This window comes from Drosophila guanche, unplaced genomic scaffold, assembly GCF_900245975.1.
Source record: "Drosophila guanche unplaced genomic scaffold, DGUA_6, whole genome shotgun sequence".
Classification (NCBI taxonomy): domain Eukaryota; kingdom Metazoa; phylum Arthropoda; class Insecta; order Diptera; family Drosophilidae; genus Drosophila; species Drosophila guanche.
The window spans coordinates 18,483,166-18,505,549 of NW_022995743.1; the positions used below are offsets into that span (position 1 = coordinate 18,483,166).

At 40.8% G+C, this 22,384-nt stretch overlaps 1 protein-coding gene across 1 annotated transcript; it reads left to right on the top strand.

Annotated features, from left to right (window-relative positions):
* The first annotated feature begins 1,611 nt into the window (after positions 1 to 1,611).
* Positions 1,612 to 18,362, top strand: LOC117589432. The gene is given in 11 exon segments (XM_034281372.1): positions 1,612 to 1,788; positions 8,776 to 9,069; positions 10,121 to 10,559; positions 10,904 to 11,182; positions 15,006 to 15,159; positions 15,222 to 15,489; positions 15,551 to 15,654; positions 15,715 to 16,081; positions 16,144 to 16,353; positions 16,412 to 16,726; positions 16,802 to 18,362. Coding segments are annotated over 10 exon segments (3,678 nt in total). The 5' UTR covers positions 1,612 to 1,788; positions 8,776 to 8,979; the 3' UTR covers positions 18,254 to 18,362.
* Positions 18,363 to 22,384: the final 4,022 nt, after the last annotated feature.

The window sequence follows — 22,384 nt, forward strand, 5'->3', positions numbered from 1 at the left end:
TATACAATATTATTGTATGCTTCAACTGGCTCAACTCATAGCGCCCTCTTCAAGGTTGTAAAGGTGAAACAAAGTGTCAGCTTCTCGCATTGTCTACGCAACCTCCCTAATCCCAAACTTCCTTCTAACAGCCCAGGTGTGACTGCAGGGGTTTCCCTGGGTGAAGTGGTTGCTGGACCCTGTAATAACTTCCAGGGCTTAATCGACAACTTGTGCTGTGGCTGCCAGAGTAAACTTGCCCCAAGGCGTAGACCCTGACGTAGAGCTGCACAAGTGCTAGGAATCAATATAAATCCTGCATACGTTCCGTGTTTTGGTACTGAAAAGTGCACAAGAATCATGGTCAAGGTCTTATTAAACAGCTCTATCACACTCTTTTGCACGCGACAGGACAGCCAATCAGAGACAGTCCGAGGGTTCACTAAAACTGAATACGATGAGCTTTTCATTCATAACAGTCCCGGCAACGGCAACGGAAACTGGCATAAAACGACGTCAACGACGTCAATAAAACGGCAGAAAGCCGCTTGCTGAACTGGAATGGAGCGTTGTGGAAATACATACATATGTCTTCCTCCAGAGATTCTAAATATTTCCAAAAATTTCTGCAAACGCCATTGTTGCTGGCATTGCTTCTCCTTTCCGCTGTTTCTAATTTTCGCTAAGCTGGAACGCATGCACAAAAACCTCGAGTGAATGCGACTGCGAGCGCTCGGCACTCTCTCACGACTCTCCCGCAGGCAACGCGTTTTCAGTGTCTAGGTCGAGGGAGCTTTCGTCGACGTAGCGAGTGTGTTCCTGCGTATGTATGTTTTAAGGTCGCCAACTCTTTCGGGGCCTTCAAACAGTTATGGTGTTGGCCGTTTTTCTCGTTTGTTGTTAAGCGAGGCTTTAGCTCAGAGATAGAAAAAAACATGAATACTTTGAAATACACATATGTTATATGTACATACATTTGTACTTTTAATATTGCTGGTTTATACAGTAGAGTTTTCATCCCACTCCAAAAAAAAAACACTTGATTATCATCTGATTACCTTTCATAAAGTTCAGTAAAGTTCCAGTAAAGTCATCTTCTCCCGGATTAAGCTTTAGTTGCAATCAGATGATTTGAGAACAGTTCGCCATTATGTTTCTACTGTTAACAGTACGGAATCCGTTTCCGTTTGGGAGCGTTTGAGCCTACTAGTTTTACCCTATCTTACCCAAAAACGCAGTTTTGCGCAGGAGCGAGTTGCCTGCAACGGTTCAGGGTTTCAACTACCCCAACAAAAGGAGACAGCAAGAGACAGGCATTGCAACGTGCCACGCGCACGGACTCACCCACGCCCACACATTCATAATTAAGTGAATTATTATTCAAGGACCAATTCAAGGAAAGAGAATTGAGAGCTTATCGCTGCATTGCCCTCGCCTGCTAGCAGATAGCAGCCCAGCCTACATCCACCCCTTCCCCCGTTCAGAATCCCGTTCGCAGTAAATCAAATTTAAAATCAAAAGCATCAATAAACTTGTATGGCTATGAGAGCGAGCTTTTTTTGGGACGCAGAAAAGCTCTCTCTCTCTCTGCTCTCTTGCTTTTGCAGTCCTGGTGTTGCTGCTTCCGCCTCGATTTGAGTTGCTTTCGAATGGTCCGCCTAATTTGACGTTTCCCTGTGGCTATATAATTTCGAGAAACGAAAAACTAATTCTTGCAAAAAGAATAACACGAACGGCAACAGCGGTGCAACAAAGGGCGTTCGAGCTTGAAGCGAATATTCCACAGCAACGGGCGGAACGTTTAATTTTGTAAGTAGCGTTTAACGCAAGGTTTTATATACTCGAACTCGTATTCGTATAACTGTGTGAGTGTGCCATAGCTGTTCTGGTGCGTGTGTCCTTCGGCCCTTTTGTACCAATGCGTTGGCAATGCTGAACCCAGAAAATATTTGAAACAATCAACAACCAAAGCGTGGCGAGCGTAATGACAGGTACATTTCGAGCTACGATCGTCAGTGCACGGTCTTCGGTCTTGGGAGGACGTTGCCAAATCTAATAAAATGGCGCATTCCGCCCATTCTGGCCACCCTTAATTTACTCTTTATTCCCAGCTAATGTTATTGCCATGCCAATTATTTGAGGATTCAGTTTTATTATCTACTACATGCACTGGCCTGATTCTGGCATGCATGAAAAATAATTCGAAGATCGCTTTTTACTCCTGTTTAAATTACCTTTAATTTATATTATCGTTTCCTGTGTCGGAATGGATAGTTCTGGCTGTGATAACGTTTGGCACAAGTTGTCTCTCCTTCCCGCTATCGGGAATGCATTGCCCTCCCCCAGTGACATCCACCACAATGCTTAGCCCCAAGCCCTTCATTCCGGCCTGAATAAACGCAAAATTAATTCCACCCTCTCATTCCCCCTTGGGGTCCTGGCTTTTTCTTGTTGAACCTTGGTTGTTTTTTACTGTCTTTTTCTAACTTTCTCTCTTGTGCTATCTAGCTTTCCTTTTATTGTTCCCTTTTTTGTTTTTACTCATTGCTATTGGTATGTAGTACATACATATGTCTAGGTCGGGTTTTTCTATATGTACATTGTTGTAGTTGTCGTGGCCTTTGTTATAGTTATTGTTTCTTTGTTGTTGTTACCTTAGCATCCTTACCCTTGGAATCTGGGCGCTTCCTCTGCTCTTCTACTGGCGTTTGTTCTCTTCCTGTGGGCCGTGCAGGACCGTGCGCATGGTTTCCTTCCTGTTCCACATGAAAGTGCGTAGTGTCCTTTTCTCAAAAGCGTTCGTTCTGTCATTGGTACGTCCCTGTCCGTGTCCGAGTCTTGTGCTTATGTGCTTGCACATTACCTTAAGTATTAAAAGTGCAATTGTTTTCAGATGTGAAAGAACCTACAAAGTTGTAGAAAAAGAGAGAGTGAACGATGATGGAAAAGGAAAGCAAAAGCAGGGTTTTGCAGTAATGTGAAGAACTTTGACCTTTGCGGTGTGGACCTGTTCACCTCTCTCTAGCTGCATTCCTCTGAATTCCTCTGTCTGCTTCGTCCCATGTCCGTACATTTTCATGAAATTGAAACTGCCAACATGTCTGTGCTCGTATCTGTGTCAGTGCGAACTTTAATTTCTTCATAAGCACGATTGAATTAGTTATTGACATTCCATTGGCATTTATAAGTTGTTTCGTTTCTCGTTCGAGGGAGAGTAAAAAGCGCCAAGGGAGCAGAAGTTAGAAGAGTGTTTATGCAACACACATTTGAAAATCAAATCAGATTCTACAAGTCAATAATCCCGCACATATATATATGTATGTAGATCAGTGCTGGGTACGCATACATTCACCCCGGCCGTTTTTTGCGTTCGTATGAGAAGAAGCACCAAGTCGGACCTTGTGGAAGTGGTTGCGAAAAAGAAGCGTTCCCTGCCGACTATGTAGAACAGACTAACCTAAAGAAGCGTTCGTTCAAGCATCTTTTTCCACCAAGAAAGAGTAAATGTAACCCGAACAGCTTACCGCGTGTATAAATTGTCCTTGTGCATCTCCATTATTTTGGCCATGGTACTTCAATCCCTTGTATGTTATCTGAAAAATAAAATAAAGGCATATAACTATTAAATTAACTACATATATAAAAAGGATATCAGATCAGTTTGAATACTATTTCATAATCATTTTTATTATAACTCACCGCATTTCGGTTAAGGTACGGTGCAACCCTTGCTTTCTTTCATCACTTCTCACGCCAACACGCTCTTTAAGATTGCCCCCCTTCCGATAGATCAGCACACTACACGAAGCAGAGTGAGAGAGAACGTACAAAAAACAAAAAAAGCTGCTGGACGGGGTGGGTTCATCCTCTGCAATATAAATTTCCTCAATCTGGCTATAATAATCCAATCGGATCCCAATTCGTTGATCTGATAGATATAGTTCTTCCCTACGGAATGTGCGAGATTTTTTCTCTTTGTGGAGGCGGAAGAGGGCGGGACTAATTTTTTAAATAAACTGGTTTAAGTGTGAGAAGACAGCAGTCTGGAGGCAAAGTTCGGTGGCTCTAGCTCATATAGTCTCTGAGAACTAGCCGACAAACAAGACGTACAGACGGCTACAGACGTACAGACGGACAGACGTACAGACGACGTACAGACATGGCTATAAAGATTCGACTATTGATGCTGATCAAGAATATATATACTTTATGGGGTCGGAAACTGCTGCTCCAACGGGACGCTTGAGTCCAGACTTTTGCCACTGTTGGTGTCGTTGCATGGATGGCATTTGACAATAAAGTTTTGCAACTGAAAATGCAAATACGTGATGGGTGCGGTAGAATCTGTGTCATTGTCACAGACAAAGTCTTTCAAGGAGGTAAAAGCAAAGGGAAATTAGCAAACCAAATTATCAGCAATCCTTTCGGGACTCCCGAATAATGTATCCGTATAGTTGTCACTTGCTTTGACACAGTCGTGCACACAGGGCGAAGGGCACCAGATGCACCCTCTTTGGATTCTTCTTCGACTCCTTGACCTTGTGCTGATCAAGATCTACTAATTGACCTTTCGACTCGCTAATCCATTCCATTGTCTTGGTAGGCCAGTCGCAGCCCACATCCCAAAACAACTGTTAATTTTTTTAGTCAAAAGCTTACTCAAAATTTACCTCATTACTCTCTCTGAACAATCGCTGTTCAAATTGAAAGATCAATTAAAATGTACAGTTAAAGCTTACAGAAAAAAAATTTAAGAAATACCTTTCCAAAGAATCAAGACGGATTTTTATCCGCGGTACTCGAAAAGTAAACGGATAAAAGTCATAAAAAAACGTTTTCGACCCCATAAAGTATACATATGTACATACGTATGTATATTCTCTATCAGTATCAATAGCCAAGTTGAGATAAAAGGGCGTGTTGGTGTGAGAAGTGATATAGATGTATGCAGATGACAGCTGTGGCAAAAAATGTAAAATGTAACTTGTATAATTTAAAAAATCATAAAATCAATCCTTACATATCTTCTGACTGCGTACAGGTATAAAAGTTAGGACTAGTTTAGACTCACAACGTCTTAAATGCCTTTTCGAATTAACCATTTTCATAACTATTGAATGGGCATCGGACACTTTCACGCTCAAAAATAAATTGAAATAGCAGCAGAGGCAACCTGGGATAGTAAATAGATATCGTCGCCAAGTGACATGATCTGGCAACGCCAAAGAACGTTTGCGCCCCCAAGCACCCTTTCTATTCAAAATTCGATGGTATCTAGTTTCGCCTCGTGCTAGTAGCTGTAAACACGAATTACAAAAGTTTTGCAAAAAATGTTTATGTGGTAAAGACACAGAGCCCTTTCATCTATTATTTACGTTTATACATATATACATTTGTACATATAAACATACATATAAATAATGTATGTCAGTTTCCTTTTTCATCTATATATCTTCTTTCGATATTATTCTCCGAAAAAAGTGTATGAGCTTTCGTTCCAAGCCAGTCGGGAGTAAGAAAGTAATTGAATCAAAAAAGTTCAAATAAATTAATAATAAACCTCAACTAACATTTAGTACATGAAATAAAAGTTTTAATTTAAGTTTCGAGGTTTTTTTCGATTTTCGAAATGATCACTACTATTTCATTGAACAGCAGATTTTATAGGGATGTGTCAAAAATTATAAAAAACAAGAACATGGAATGCAAATGTTCCAGGATAACTTCTGGGTTCTAATGTTTAAATTATGCTTTCTAAAGAGGTACTATTTTTTTAATTTGGATGAACTGAAACATCGCAAATATAGTTTTGAAAGTGGTGAGGTTCTGCCCTACTATTTCATTGAACACAGCTGTAAATACATACATATGTACGTACACACATACACACATACATGTGTACAATGCGTTCATAGCCGCCTTTCAAGTTTTCTGAAAACATTAAATCTACGTTTCGGATCCTGGCGCATTTGTCATAAACCAAATAAAAAGTTTGCCCACAGGCGTTGAGAAATTACATTTAAATTGCAAATTTTAAGTGAAAACATATACTCCACATTATAAAGGACACACAATTTCTGAGGAAAGACAGACTCAGGGATGAGTGAAAACCGAAAAAATGGAAAAGTGAATTCAAAACAGCTTTACCCAGACATTATTTTACTTTGGTGCTGTCAACCACCCTTCCACTCTTTGTACCCCTTACTATGAGTATTTTCTTGTTTTCCTCTACATATTTCTCAGGATTTTCCGATTTTTATTCAAATGTTCTTTTTTGTCCTCAAGGTTCAGGTTTATCATATCCCCAGCTATGGGAATATTAACGTTAATAAGAAATCTTTAAAATTTTAATTCTTAAAATATCAGAGCCGAAGCTCCACAGAAATTCCAATTCCACTAAGTTTGCTTTGCTCTCTTTTTATTCGATCTGCTAAATCGAAAATGAATATTAAATTAATGTACAAACATGCCAACATATCTATGTATGTATGTATTGATGTATGTATATATGAATGGTTAGACGGCACAAATCCTCTCATATTTGAAATGCCACACAATGGCGAGATTTCATTGTGATTTAGTTCTGAATGTGGTATTACCTAGAAAATGACAAGGACGATAGATGGAATAGAATATGAATATTTAACGAGGTGAAAATAGGTACTCCTCGGCTATCGCGTGTAGTAGGATAGATGAATTGCATTGTGGAGAGAGGTCAGCTGAACAACAGCTTCTTTTAATTACAACTACATTCATACATAGATACATACTTATACAGACATAGATATACTATGTATACACATACGAATGCATGAGTACAAACATATGTATTTCCTGTGTAGTGCAATGTTCAGGCTGCTCTTGGACGAGTAAATAATCAATATCGTTAGTTGACAACAGGTATGCCAGCAGCATGAAAGTACTGCCGTATCCAGAGCAGACTTTGTTGTCAAAAAATATGGAAATTCAACACCCTTTCAAAAGATTTACCCGAGCAAATAGCATCCCCTGATTGCTCAATTGTCGTTTTTCTGCTGATTGCAGATGCAGTTCCAACAGCAAATTGGAAAAAGCTTACAGTTTGCTTTACGTGCCCAGGCCTGAATGAGTACAAATGCTGGCCAACCTCTACACCACAGAAAAATACCCAATTCTGTCCAACACAGGATAGTGGCATGTCCCTCCTTCTCCTTTTTTGTTGTTTGTGGGCAACCTTCGTATGGATCAAGTTCAAGTGCTTGCCCCTAAATAATTGCCGAGACTTTTGCTTCAACAATAGTGACGATGATGAAAATGAATGAAAATGAAAAAGGCGTTAAATGCAGCTCGTTTGGTTGAACAATTTCAAGGTTATTTGATGCCAACCCCTCCACCAACATTCTGGTGGACTGTAATCGGTGCAAATTAGCCATGGCGGAAGTGCCAAAAAATTTTCACACTCGAAATGACCAAACACTAACAAGCGAGTGTGAAACTAATCGTGAATTTTTTCCTCTTCACTCACATTTAAAGAGAATAAGTTGTGCAACTCTTGGTCAAACGTAATCATTTCGCTGCACACTAATAACAAAATTTCACCCGACAAAATTTTACTTTTTATACCCGGTACTCGAAGAAGAGTAAATAGGGTATATTGTATTTGTGTGAATAACGGTTGTATGTAACGCACAGAAGAAAACTTTTCCGACCCCATAAAGTATATATATTCTTGATCAGCATCAAAAGCCGAGTCGATTGAGCCATGTTTGTCTGTCCGTCTGTCCGTCCGTCCGTCTGTCCGTCTTGTTTGTCGGCTAGTTCTCAGAGACTATAAGAGCTAGAGCCACAAAACTTTGGCTCCAGACTGCTGTATGCTCACACTGAAACCCGTGTATTTCCAAAATGAGCCACGCCCCCTTCCGCCCCCTCAAAAGGGCGAAAACCTCCCAAATCTACAGTTTTGAAGATAAAAGAAAACTAAAAACGCCAATTCCGTAGAGAATGGCCATATCTATCAGATCTCCAAATTGGGATCCGATTGGATCATTATTATAGCCACAATGGAGAAATTCATTTCCATTGGCTAAACCCACCCTGTCCCGCAGCTTTTGTTGTTCTTTTCACATTCTCTCATTCACACTCTGCTTCTGCTTCACTCGGCCTCTGTCTCTGCCCTCCCTCTGCCACTGCCTCTTCCGACTTTTAACCCACCCCGTCCCGCAGCATATATTTGGTTTTTTGTGAGCGGGCGCTGCCTCTACCTCTGCCGCGAGTCTGCAGAGTGTGGGTCTAGGGAAGGGGGGCGAGCTAAAGGAGCGTGTTGGTGTGAGAAGTGTTTAAAATTTGACAGAACACCGCTAAGGTGCAGATGTAGTACTGAGCACACGTCCCTTTTCGTTTAGAGATAGCGCATATATTTTCCACAGTTGCAATTGAATGAATTTGGTCGTTCTAAAGTGCTTATCTATAAAGTTTACCCAACAACTTTGTGGGTTTAGCTTACCGTCTGGAAAATATTATGCTTTGACCTCATGATAAGTTCAGAATTATATCCTATGTCTTCTATTTTTTTATCCATTTTTTAAGGTACTGCTCATTAAAATCTATGGAGTGTCGGATGAGCTAACATTGGTCGACTGGACTGGACTGACTCGAATTGAATAGAAATTTTACCTTTAAAAAAAAACTGGACTGTTAACAATTTTATTTTACCTAATATTCACTCCATTTAATGCAGATTACTTTATAAGCTACTAGTGAAAATTTCACCAATAAAATATTCACTAAATACGTTTACTTTGTTTTCTACTCTCACAGCTCTACTGCAAAAACTAGCATGAAAAGCTAGTCCGGATGCTAGGCTAGGACGGAGGCATTTGTTTGCCGCGAAGCTATAATTAATGATGAAAATCACTTAAATCACATAGAACTGCTAGCCGCAAAAGGGAAGGAAGAGACAAAAATCACTTCGGACTATTAGGAGAACGAATCAAGACCACACGAAGAGGACAGCAGTGACCCATGGACAAGAGATCAAATAGTAACGCTAAAATGAAAGGACCTAAGTCTAACAAAGAGTCGAGTACTACGCTGGATGTGAATCTGTGGGAGGTAAGTGTACAGTTTGCTTGCTGCAACTATAATTGCATAATTAACAATACTACCCGACTGGATTTTTCCGCTTCGAACCAAATTTACTTTTTCTGAAAGATATGGGGCTGAGAAATGGTTGGATGATAATTGTTTGTTTATCTATGCCAGAACGTTTTTTTTAAGAATTTTTAAAATCTGGTATTGTTTAACAATTTATTAAAGTGTGTAGGGCTTCTTTTTTTACATAACTTAGGTATCTTACATCTGGTTGTAATGTACGTAGCCACTCTAGAAATCTGATGAATGCATCTATAATGTATCCCCAAAAACACTGTGGTTTTAGCTTACCGTCTCGAAAATATTAAGCTTTCAAATGAAAAAAATATGATATTTGTGCCCTATTTTGTAAGAAATGTTGACTTTAAAAACTAAGCTGCATTTATCAACTTTTTAGAATGACAAAGTTCATTACAACCAGATGTAATATAGGGTATAGAGGTTATAATAGAGGGTGCGAGCGAGCAAGAATAAGCAAACAAAAAACAAGCACAAGAAAAGCTGCTGGACGGGGTGGGGGTAGCCCCTGCAAATTTATTTCTGCACTCTGGCTATAATAATGATGCAATCTTATCCCAATTCGGTGATCTCATAGATAAAGCCATTTCGTACGAAGTTGTATTTTTAGTTTTCTTTTATCTTCAAAATTGTGGATACTGCAGATTTTCGACCTTTGTGGTGGTGGAAGGGGGCTTTGCGAATTTTCTAAACTAACTTGATTCAGTGGGATTTTACATTATTCTTCACACAAAATTTAGTGACCTAGCTCTTATGGTCTCTGAGAACGAGACGTCAAACAAGACGGACGGACAGAATTACATGTTTGTTACATTTTTCTACCACAAGTACAATACCCCCTATTTAATCTTCGAGTACCGGGTATAAAAATTTGAAATGTTTTAGTTTCTCTGCACAAGATGAACTGTGAAAACGGGCATTGGGCCAAACAGTTGTAGGTTATTCCACAGACTGATCCACCAAAATATTATTATTTTGGTTCCGTGCATTCCAGCAAAACGAAGACCGCTTTACCACCATCGACATGCCGGGATCCAGGGCATTGTGCAAGAAGGGCGCTGCAGAAGTGGTTATCGGAGGGGGCGGCAGAGGAACCGCACCAGCAATGGTGCCAGCGGTAGGAGCTCTGTCCCGGGTTGTCTGTCCTTCTAATGCATCGGCCTTGGCCAAGGACGTCGTGTCAACAGCAAAGGCATCCAAGGCAACAACGCAAATGAGCACCACCCCCACAGCCCTAAGCATTGCTGGCTGCGCCTCTGGCACTGCTCTGGTTACACTCGATTCCGCGCTCGTGGAGGCTTCCGATGCGGAGTCTGAGCCTGAGCGGGGCAACTGGAGCGGTCGCTTCGACTTTCTGCTCTCGCTGCTGGGGTACTCCGTGGGCTTGGGAAATGTGTGGCGCTTTCCATACCTGTGCTACAACAATGGCGGAGGTAAGTGTCAGTTATGCTGGCATACATACATATGCACGAGTATGAATGTATACAATTTTGCTTTTGCTCCCACCTATTTTCAGGGAATACTTATTACTATAATTAGAGTTATGTATTATCATCTTTGGGTTAATTACTATTGTTTTCCATTTCAATCAGCATAAGTTAATAGTCCATCTTATGTGCAAGACACATCTAATGTGTCTTAAGTTAGAATTCGCATTGCTCCTTGCAATTGAATATTTTTGCGTGAACATTTAAATTCTTAATTTAAAGCATCGGCCAGCCGAAGCCCGAATTAATTTCTGGATCGTACTTATTTATAACTGCTGTTTCCTCTTCAGGTGCTTTTCTGATTCCATTCACCATAATGCTGGTGATTGCAGGGCTGCCGCTAATGTTCATGGAACTGTCCTTTGGACAATACGCTGCTTTGGGCCCGGTGGCCGTATACAGGCGGTTCTGCCCTCTGTTTCGAGGCCTGGGCACTGGCATGATCCTGGTATCGGCTATCGTTATGCTATATTATAACCTTATCATTGCTTGGACCATATTCTATATGTTTGCCTCGCTGGGCACTACGCTTCCTTGGCAGAACTGCGAGCCGGAATGGAGCACGAAACGTGAGTACCTAAACGAAGCCCTCGAGCTGGGCTGGGACTGCGGCGGGTAAGTGGATGAAAGTGGCTACAATTAATTAATAGCCCAGGACACTCAAGACAATAACCAATGGAGCAATACGCAATAAGATTCTGTCTTACTTTTGTTACCTTTTTGGGTAATAAATTAAGCAAAATGCAAGCCGCCAAAACTTGAAGTTTATTATACCCGGTACTCGAAGAGTAAATAGGGTATATTGTATTTGTGGGGAATAACGGATGTATGTAACGCACAGAAGGAAACGTTTCCGACCACATAAAGTATATATATATTGATCAGTCCGTCCGTCTTGTTGAGCGCCTGGATCTCAGAGACCATAAAAGCTAGAGCCACAAAATTTTTCATCCAGACACACTGTTACAAGTGTATTTCAAAAATGAGCACCGCCCCCGCAAAAGGGCGAAAACCTCCTAAACCTAAAATTTTGAATATAAAAGAAAACTAAAAGAATTCCGTAGGGTATGACCATAAGTATCTATCAGATAACCAAATTGGGTCCGATTGGGTAATGATCCGTTTTTAATAATTATTATAGCCACAATGAAGAAATGTATTTGCAGTGCCTAAACCCACCCCGTCCCACAGCTTATATTTGTTTATTGCACATTCTCTCATTCACACTCTGCTTCGCGCAGTGTGCGGCCACTGCCTCTGCCTCTGCCGCGAGTCTGCAGTGGGTGGGTCTAGGGAAGGGGGGAGAGCTAAAGGAGCGTGTTGGTGTGAGAAGCGTTGTAGATGTAGATGACAGATGAAAAAAAAATGTAAAATTTGACAAAACACCGCTAAGGTACAGATGTAGTACTGAGTGTCGGGTATAAATGTTGAGACGCGTAAGAAGCGTCTCACACGTCCCTTCTCGTTTTTAGCTCAGTTCTGTCTCTTGCTTCATTATTATACCCGGTAAAAAGAGTAAGTGTTAGTAAATTATATTGTATATGTGGTCGGACCCTATAAACTTTATACTATAAAGTATTTATATTATTGATCATCATCAATAGGCAGGTTTATGTACATATGTCTGTCCGTCTGGCCGTCTGTCCCACCGTCCGTCTTGTTTGACGCCTGTTTCTCAGAGACTATAAGAGCTTGTTCCCAAATATTGGGCGAAGACTCATGTGGTACACTGAATCGACTTTGTTTTAAAACTTCGCACCGCCCCTTCCGACCCAACGAAATGAGAAAATGTCTTATACCTATCAGATCCCTGAATGAGATTAGATTGGATTATTATTAAAGACAAAATTCATGTCCAGTGGCTGCCCCCACCCCTTCCAACAGCTTTGCTTATGTTTGTTTGTTGCTGTCATTCTTTCTGGCACATGCAGTGTGCGGTTTTGGGGGAGGTTGTTGGTGTGAGAAGTGATGTAGATGTCGATGACAGATGTAGAAAAAATGTAAAATGTAAAATTCGAAGCAGTAATAAGGTTACATATGTACATATAAATGTACATATATACTGACTGAGTATAAAAGCTGTGACGCGTGCGGAGCGTCTCACGTTCTTCCTCGTTCTGTTCTAGGTAGGAACTGCCCGTTTGTAACGCCTTTAGAACTGATGGTTGTTGTAATATCAACTTTGTGAAACGCCTATGCTTTGAAATGCAAAAATATGTATTTTTTGTATTTATTTGACGTCGTTTAAGGTTATGCTCATCAGAATCTATGGAAAGACGCCTGAGCTAAAATTGCAAACTATAAAACAATATTTCCCAGCCGGTAAGCTAACACCACAAAGCGTTTGGGTCCACTTTCTAGCTGCATCAATCAGCTTTTCAGATAAACAAAGTTCACTAAAACGAGATCTAAGATACTCAACTTCTGTGAAAACACCAACCGCTGTCTCCTAAAAAATATATAATAAAAACTGAAATAGTTAATATTTTAAAATTACTGACCGAAATCTATCAGATCAAGTCGGTTTGGTTCCTTGAGAAAAAAGAGTTCGGTTTTGTGGAACTTAAAAAAATTACTTTTTAATGTAAATCACTTATTAAGGCATTAATTTTTAGTGCAATTTATCACTTATAAACCATTTTACTCTCGGTGACACGTCATCACTTAAGCTACTAGGACATCTCCGTGTTAACGACATCAGTTTGTTGTATGGAAAATCGTCGCTTATGTCAGATGGGTAAATGACGCTGGCGTCGATGTGTTTCCGCTTACGCATCGATGGAGTACTGCAGGGTAACCATCAATCCGATATGGCATATGCCATTGCCATTGAATGTTTTATGCCCACAAGCATTAAAAACTCACATATGTACACACACACACACACGAACAGCTGGGATTTATTAAAGGACAGGGGACCTTGGGACTGTCTCAGTGATGGCGAATACTACTCAGGCTGAGGAATAGCATTTCTCTAGAGAAATTAGAAATCGATGGATAAAGTATATATATTCTTGATCAGTATCAATAGCCGAGTCGATAGAACCATGTCTGTCTGTCCGTCCGTCCATCTGTCCGTCTTGTTTGTCGGCTAGTTCTGAGAGACTATAAGAGCTAGAGCCACCAAAGATTGGCTCCAGACTGCTGTATGCTCCACTGAAACCAGTGTATTTCTAAAATTAGCCCGCAAAAGGGCGAAAACCTCCCAAACCTACATAAAAGAAAACTAAACAAGACGGACAGACGGACAGACAGACATGGCTTTATCGACTCGTCTATTGATGCTGATCGAGAATATATATACTTTATGGGGTCGGAAACGTATCCTTCTGTGCGTTAAATAACACCGTTATTCCCCACAAATACATTATACCCCATTTACTCTTCTAGTAACGGGTATAAAAAGCCATTCCGTAGGGAATGACCATATCTATCAGATCACCAAATTGGGATCCGATTGGATCATTATTATAGCCAGAATGAAGAAATTAAATTGCAGTGGCTAAACCCACCCTGTCCCGCAGCTCTTGTTGTTCTTTTCACATTCTCTCATTCACACTCTGCTTCTGCTTCACTCGGCCTCTGTCTCTGCCCTCCCTCTGCCACTGCCTCTTCCGACTTTTAACCCACCCCGTCCCGCAGCATATATTTGGTTTTTTGTGAGCGGGCGCTGCCTTTGCCTCTGCCGCGAGTCTGCAGTGTGTGGGTCTAGGGAAGGGGGGCGAGCTAAAGGAGCGTGTTGGTGTGAGAAGTGTTGAAGATGTAGATGACAGATGAAGAAAAAATTTAAAATTTGACAAAACACCGCTAAGGTGCAGATGTAGTACTGAGTGCCGGGTATAAAAGTTGTGACACGTAAGAAGCGTCTCACTCGTCCCTTCTCGTTTTTTTTTTTTACCTTTCCATCTATTTAGACCATGTACAACTTATTTTGTTATTTTAAAAATGAGTATAATGAGAAGTCGCCCAACCAGTGTGGTACGGCCGTGAAGCACTGCTTCACACCAGTGGAGGCGTCGCTGCAAGTAGCTTCGAAAACATCCGGGGCCGCTGAGGAGCTGTGACAGGTGTTAATTTACCTGGCGGTGGTTTTTATCGACTCAAGCTTTGATGAATGGGATAAGCTGATGAGTCTATCACAATTTCGTGGCCGTATCCCAACGGTTTTGCCACTTCATAAGTTTTCCGCTGGTAGTAGGTGGATCACTCCTCCGCTAGGTACAAAAACGGTGCTATACCCTTAACTTTGACCTTATGCCGTTTTCCACTGCCAGCAACAAATATTATATAAATATTCAAATGCTTTTGACCTTTTCATGCATAATTCTGGAGCAAGGGAATGATAGGGGCGATGAATATCCCGCCATTTCAATTTATTGACGGCTTTTGCAGATTGCTTCTCGTATGTCCAGGCGGATCAGTGCGAGGCCATAAACGGAACCTACTACCTGCGCACCTGCTACAATTCAACCATGGCCGACGAAAATAACATCACGGCCCTGGCCCTGCATGCTCTGAAGCGTCCACCAGCCGAGGAGTACTTCAAGTGGGTCCTCCAACAGAACCCCTTCTTTCCTATTTTAAAGTGATTTTCATTGGATTTTGCAGCAATTTTGTGCTAGGTCTGTCGTCCGGAATCGAGGAGACTGGCAGCATTAAGACCTCTTTGGCGGCCTGTCTCTTCATGGCATGGGTTATTGTGTTTCTCTGCCTGTGCAAGGGTGTGCAGTCCTCCGGCAAAGTTGTGTACTTCACCGCTCTCTTTCCTTACGTCGTTTTGGTCATTCTTTTTGTGCGGGGTGTAACCCTTCCCGGCGCTAGTACTGGCATACTATTCTATCTGACACCCGACTGGAAGCAGCTAGCCAATGCACAGGTAGATATTGATTCACAGCCCGGACTTTCCTGTCATTCATTTTTTCTTGTTCTGTTCTTAGGTGTGGGGTGATGCGGCGGTGCAGATATTCTTTGCCCTGAGTCCCTCCTGGGGTGGCCTGATTACCCTATCCTCCTACAACAAGTTCTCCAACAATTGCTACAAGTAAGTGAACCATTTCTTATCTAAAGTATCAAGCATTGAAGAGCGTTGAATCTCCGGCAGGGACTCCATGATCGTGGCTTTCTGCAATATTGCTACCTCGTTCTTTGCTGGGCTGGTGATTTTCTCAATCATTGGCTTCCTGGCTCATGAGCTGGATGTGGATGTGGGAAAAGTGGTAGATCAAGGTGCTGGCCTGGCATTCATTGTCTACCCGGAAGTCGTGACCCGTCTGCCAATTTCCCCTGTGTGGTCGGTGCTCTTCTTTGTAATGCTTTTGACCCTGGGTCTGGACTCGCAGTTCGCTTTAATGGAAACCGTGACCACCGCCATTTTGGATAAGTTTCCCAACCTGCGTCACTCCAAAATCTGGGTGGTGCTGTCGGTGGCTATATTTGGGTACATCGGCGGACTCGGCTTCACCACCAATGTGAGTCTCAATGTGGATCTAATCATTTTGAAGTATTTATTTATTTTATTTGTTGTCTTTAGAGCGGGATGTATTGGCTACAACTAATGGACAAATACGCAGCCAATTGGTCTGTCCTACTCATTGCTATCTCTGAGTGCATTCTTATTTCCTGGGTGTACGGATCACAGCGTTTCCTCAACGACATCCAGGGCATGATTGGCAAGAGATCTTGGCTGTGGAACATCTTCTGGGGCATCATGTGGCGGTACATAACACCAGCCACTCTTCTGGTGAGCTTTTATCAGCACACGAACTGCGAAAGTTGATTGAGCTTTGTTCCCATTGCAGTTCATCCTGTTCTTCAATTGGGTGGAATACAAGCCGGCCAAGTATGGGCACTACGTCTATCCCTTGTGGGCTGACACTGTCGGATGGATCATCGGACTGCTGCCAGTGCTTATTGTGTTCCTGGTAGGCTTTCAGCAAATCTGGAAGGCGCCCATGCAGCTCAGCTTCCTGGAGCGTATCAAGTTTCTGCTTAGACCTACCGCCGAATGGGGGCCGGCGGGCAGACCCTGCGTTAACCTACATGCCGAACGTTATCAGACCCAGAACTACGATGGCGTGACCAATACACAGATCCTGATCCATGGTTCCTCCGATGTGCCAGCATTCGAGGATGCCGAATCTAATGACAATGGCAGTGGCAGTAAGACCCAAAATAGATGCTGCGACGAGGCCATGCAACTTTGAGAACGGGTTAAGGCATCCTCGTTGACAGTGGTGACCGTTGATGTGGACGTTGATGCCCTGCCACTGGCAACTGTTGGCAAGCTGCCAGGACCAAGCATCCTAAAGTCCTCAGCGAGGCAAAGAAGCATTCAACATGCTATAGTTGAGAACAGTAGCCACAGGAAGCAGACCCAGGCACTCACCCATACCCAGACCACTTCCAGCAAGCAGCCTGTCGTCTTGACAGATAAGGAAACAGTGAACAACCAAACTGTTGAAAAAAACTCGGTTGGCACTACCAAAGTTCTGGCAACTGGCACCATGAGCAGCGGACGTGAGTGCATCACCATGTCCACATTCGCAGGCGTTGGGGAGAAGGACTTCAAGAAAGTAAATCCACCGTCACTTGGAACTCTTGCTTCAGTCAAAGTGTCCGGGACCTCTACTGTTACATCTCCTACAAAAGTATCGGCACCTGCAAAACTCGGTGCTGCTGTAACTCCAGCCACCATGGCGTCACCGGCAGCAGCCATATCCTCTATCGTGGATGCCATCAAAATGACTTCGTCAGCAGAGGCGGCTGCTTCTTCAGTCTCAGAAGGGATCCCGGAGTTAGCTAAGTCCAAAACCATTCCTGATGCTAGGGTATCAGAGGACAAGCCTATATCAGGCCTCACTATAAATCCCACTGAAACGAAACCAACTGCACGTCCGACAGAAGCTAAGCAGAAAACTAAACCTTCATCGACTGCAAACGTTAATATGGCCAGCACCACAACAGTCAATGCCAAAGTGATTGCGAATGCATCAGATTTTCCCAAACAGAAGGCGCAAGTAGCTGACTGTATAACGGGCACATTTACCCAGACAGGTCTTTGTGATGCCAAGGAGAGAGCGAAGCCAACTACTGTCAAAGGATGGTCGATTTCCAAGATTTCAACAACAGCAAGCACAGCGAATACTGCAACTGCAGCACCAAACCCTCAAGTAGCAAAATCCATAACAGCGGGTACTATTTCTACCAAAAGCACAAGCACAACAGCCAAGGGATCATGTTCAAAGCCTACAACAAGTGGAGCAAAAGCCACGCCAGCAACTGCCAAGCTATCCGAGGGATCGGAAACCGCCCCAAGGGAAATAACATCTGTCAAACCATCATCCACAGCTCTTCAAACAAAACGGAGCTCTGCAACATCAGACATCGCAACAAAAGCAAAAAACAAAGTGAAGGCCACCAAACCAGGCACTGTAAAGCCAATAGCTTCAAGTCCCACAAAGTCGACAGTCAAGCCAATAAACCCAATGGCGACCAGTCCCACAAAAACAGTAAAAGGAAAGTCTATAACATCACCTGGAACCTCTGCCAAGACAGCATCATCAGCTGGAACGTCTGGTAAGACAGGAGCACCTACCAGTAAGACTACTAGCAGTCACGGCAAAGCGAAGGCATCTAAATAGGCAGACGAAGAGATCTCGTATTCTCTCATACAAATAAAAAACGGTTTGAATGAAAAAGAACTGTTACATGCTACCCCTACCTAATACTATTTTGATAAGTATATCTACAAATACATAAATATACATATGTACGTATATATTTATGTACATATGTATGTACATATGTTTGTTAAAAGCTAAGCAAACAATTTTTAAGGAAGATTTAGTTTGGCTTTTACTTTTGAGAGGCAGGCAGAGGTAGGTCAGGAGGAAGGTTGGATATGGACGGGGACTTCCAGCGAGAAAGACAAAGCAGAACATTTTTCATGTTTCCTATGAGAAAAGTACCTATTTATGAGAATTATATTCCTAAGTACATACCCACAGATGATATAATAGCATGGATCGGATTGGATGTGGATGCGAATTTGGAAAGACTTAGCCATTAGGTAGATAAAAGATCCAGCTCATCGCGAAGTTGTTCCTGTAGTTTAGCTATGTACATACATACGTGTACAAACATGCATATGTATACATATTTATAAGTAATAGCACAGCGCATACAAAAAAGTGTGTGTAAATGAGAGTGGGAATATAGATTCCAATTTGATCCCTGAGATCAATTCGCAGAAAAAAAGTTTGAAGTTAATAAACAATTTTATCGGCACAAATATTCAAATATAATAAAAACAAGAATTTCATGGTTTTTTGTTGTTGTTGTATACCACACATTTTTTCAAATATTTTTGAAAGATTGAAAGCGGGACGGATTAGAAGGGGTAATTTTTTTATTTTGTATATAGTGATCCTATATACATATGTAAATACATATCTAAGTATGTATGTATGTATGTTTATCATAACCTGTGGAAATGCATGTGTTTGTTTTCCCCATGTTTTCTTAGCCTTAACCAAATGAGAGACTAATGTACCTAACTGAAAAAAAATTAAGTTGCATCAGATCCTACATTTTTATGTATGTTTATGATCAAGAATCGAAAATTCAGTTACAAATGTTTTTTTGTGTAAGATCTAGAAATACTAAGCAAACATCAAAATGATCATATAAAACAGAACAAATAAAAAAAAAAAAACAAGAACTATTACCACAATTTAAGAATTTATATAACCATTGTTGTGTATTCATGTTTGAAATGTAATTGATTAGTTGCCAAAATTAACGGCAAATAAACGAGATATTAAAACACTTGTATTATTATATACATATACAAAATAAATATAACAATATATACAAATGTACACAAAGAAATGTACATATACACTATATTTATACATATGTATGTATGTAGATACATTTTAACACAAACATTTGCATGTGTTTATACCTGTAGTTAGTTTAGAACATAAATTATGTGTTAAGTTTGTTTTATACCGGTATTGATATTTTTGAAATGTTCGTTTTGTCCATTTGAATAGTGTCAATTCGAAGAGGTAAATATTTTGCCATTTTAATGTATAATTTAAGAGGTCATAATATGCTTAAGTGTGCCTATCAATATACATATGTATGTACATGGAGTTATTTTGATTGAAAGCCTTCCCCAAAAAAACTCGGAAAAGTGCGTGATAGATAAATTGAAAAAGCTCAACATAGTTTTCGAATAAAAATTTTAGTCGTAAGTCATGAAAACAGGAATATTAAATAAAAATTAATGTCATTTGGGTTGGTTTTTGTTGTTGTTGTTTTTTTATCGAATTAGCTGTGACCCAAGCCTACATACATACATACATATGTGCATATGTACCTTGAACCTATTATTGTCATACACACAACAAAAAGATCATATATACATATATGTATTTATATATATCATATATGTACATACATTTGTATTTCTACATATATACAGAAATATATTTACAAGTATTTGCATACGAATAATCCATTGATGTTGCATGTGTGTTAGTTAAAATGGATGTGTACCTGTGACAAAACCACGAGATTTGATTACAATCTAAGCAAAAAACAAGCGCAAATAGAGTTATTAACAATAATATACATACGAGTAGATACTGAAATACATAATGGCTGTCAAACAATATGTAGGTATATTCAAAATTTGAATAGGTAATATCAAAAATCAAAAGCAATTTGCTCTGAAAGAAAGAAAAACCGAATACCTGTCAATTTAGATAGTTGTTTGTACGTGGTTTTCATTATAAGAAGAAAATGTGGAGTTGTAAGATAAAAATGTACTACTCCCAGTACAGAGTATATTCATATTTACATACAATTTTGAACTATTGAGTGAATAGATATCGGCGTTCGGAAAACAATTTATTTAAAAGATATTCATATCGATGTACCGAATCTAGTCCTGTAGCATTTGTAACATCCCACCCGCTCAATGTACAGAAACATACACATGTTTGCTTGTATGTATGTATGTATGTATGTACATGTACATACATACATACATACTTTCTTGGGCATTTCCGCGAAAATGTCAACAAAGCATGTCAAGCAACTTCTGTTTAAATGTTAATGTTGCATTAATAACATATGAGTTATGAAAGGACTAACACTAAATAATTCATATAATTATAAATCACTAATAAATTATTAGAAATGGGAATGAAATGTGTCACCAGAACGGAAATGCCCATATGAACAGAACAACAAATATATATATACAGACATCTTAAAAAGGTGGATCATTGAAAGTAGAATGTATACACATACTCGTAATATACTCAAACAATAAAAAAAAAATAAAAAATATAAAAATCATTGAATTAAGGAGAAGAAACGGTAAAGGATTATTTACAATAAAAATCAATAAAAATCGAGAAGGGACGTGTGAGAAGCTTCTTACGCGTCACAACTTTTATAGCCGGTACTCCGTACTAAATCTTTACATTAACGGTTTTTTTTTAATTTTACATATTTTCTTCATCTCTAGTCATCTTTAGCTCGCCCCCTTCCATAGAGCCACACACCGCATAGGCACGGCAGAGGCAGCACACTGCAGATGCAGAGTGTGAATGAGAGAATGTGCAAAAAACAAATAAAAGCTGCTGGACAGGGTGTGTTTAGCCACTGCAAATTATGTTCTTCCCAATTTGGTGATCTGATAGATATGGTCACTCCCTACGGAGTTTTCTTTTATCTTGAAAATTGCAGGTTTTGGAGCTTTTCGCCCTTTTGGGGTGGCGGAAGGGGGCAGGGCCCTTTTTTTAAATACACTTGTAACAGTGTGAGCAAACTGAAGTCTGGATGCAAAATTTGGTGGCTCTAGCTTCTATGGTCTCTGAGATCCAGGCGCTCAACAAGACGGACGGACGGACAGACGGACGGACGGAAGGACGGACAGACAGACTTGGCTAATCGACACGGCTATTGATGATCAAGAATATATATACTTTGTGGGGTCGGAAACGCTTCCTTCTGTGTGTTAAATTTTTTCCCCACATATACAATATACCCTATGTACTCTTCAATGGGATTTAATGAGGAGGAACGTCATTCCTTGTGGGGGCGGATTTTATTTAGTGTGATATCAAATGAACCTTTACACAAACTTTTTGGACTACAGCTCTTATAGTCGCTAAGAACGAGCCGTCAAACAAGAGTTTATACTTTATAGGGTCGGAAACATTTCGCCGATCACAAAACCAATATACGAGATACGACCCAGATTTACGAGTACCGGGTATAATTATTCAGAAAGAAAAACTTTGAAAGAAATCAAAATTTAAAATATTGTGAAGGGAAACAAGGATGATAGTTTTCCCAAGGATTTAATAACCGTTATGGGCACCGAAGGCAAATTCCCACCTTTTAATCAATCTACCTCCTCTTGCATTTACGGCATTAATTATGGGTAAATTAATCCGGCCAAAGAGAGGGGCGCGCGCAAAGGGCATCCATCACCACACCACACCACCCCCCCACCCCCCCCCCCCCCCCCCCCCCCCCCCCCCCACCAACACACACACACATACACATATATTCTCCTTCACCGCTTCATAATTCCAAAATTGTATACCTCAAATTTTTGTCTCCGCGCGGACTTGACCTCATGTCATTACTAGTCCGTGAGTCCCAACGCGCAGCACCACAAATTCTTTCTACCCGAAATCGAACAATTGTGTATTTTCCTGTGGAAACAGAACACTGGCACTGGCGAC